General features: G+C 61.4%; 1 protein-coding gene across 1 annotated transcript; it reads right to left on the reverse strand.

The window, feature by feature from the left end:
- Window positions 1-27: 27 nt before the first annotated feature.
- B4GALT3 (UDP-Gal:betaGlcNAc beta 1,4- galactosyltransferase, polypeptide 3) lies at window positions 28-570 on the reverse strand (the record flags this gene model as incomplete). The annotated part of the gene is made up of 3 exons (XM_010001372.1): window positions 28-154; window positions 228-418; window positions 490-570. Coding segments are annotated over 3 exons (399 nt in total), but the record flags the coding sequence as incomplete, so codon positions are not given.
- Window positions 571-573: the final 3 nt, after the last annotated feature.

The following is a 573-nucleotide window of genomic DNA, read 5'->3' on the forward strand; positions in this document are numbered from 1 at the left end:
GGACACACCCTCAGGGGACAGTGGCTCCTACCTGGTGGCGATGTCGTCGTCCTCGCCCCCCCATCCCCAGTACTCGTTGGGGAAACCATTGATCTTCATGTACTGGTCAGGGGTGAGAGCCGAGACCCCCCCAAAGTACTGGGGGTACGGCAGGCTGCAGGAGGGGACAGAGGCTGAGCTGGGGCCGCTCCCCCTGCTCCCTGCTTGCCCCCCCTGCTGTCACTCACCTGTACCCAAATTTGTTCATGGCAACAGAGACATGCTTGGGGTTCCAGGGGTCGCAGGTGTAGAGGTTGTGGTCGTTCTCAGGGATGAGGTCGACATCGTGGAGGAAGAGACAATCCCACTCCTCATCCTTCAGTGCCTCCTTCACCCCCACATTCAGCAGCTTAGCCCGGTTGAAGGTGGAGTTGCCAGCCTGTGGAGGAAGCTGGTTGGCAGTGCTGGCCCCCACGAAGCCCCTAGTGCCTGGTGAAGGCCCCAGCTCACCTGGTGCACGACATAGATGCCGTACTGGAGCTGCTGGCGCTGGAGGAAGGGGTGCAGGTAGTAGAGGAGGTGGCCCAGGTGAGT

The sequence above is a fragment of the Chaetura pelagica genome, unplaced genomic scaffold (genome assembly GCF_000747805.2).
Source record: "Chaetura pelagica isolate M959 unplaced genomic scaffold, ChaPel_1.0 scaffold2957, whole genome shotgun sequence".
Lineage (NCBI taxonomy): Eukaryota > Metazoa > Chordata > Aves > Apodiformes > Apodidae > Chaetura > Chaetura pelagica.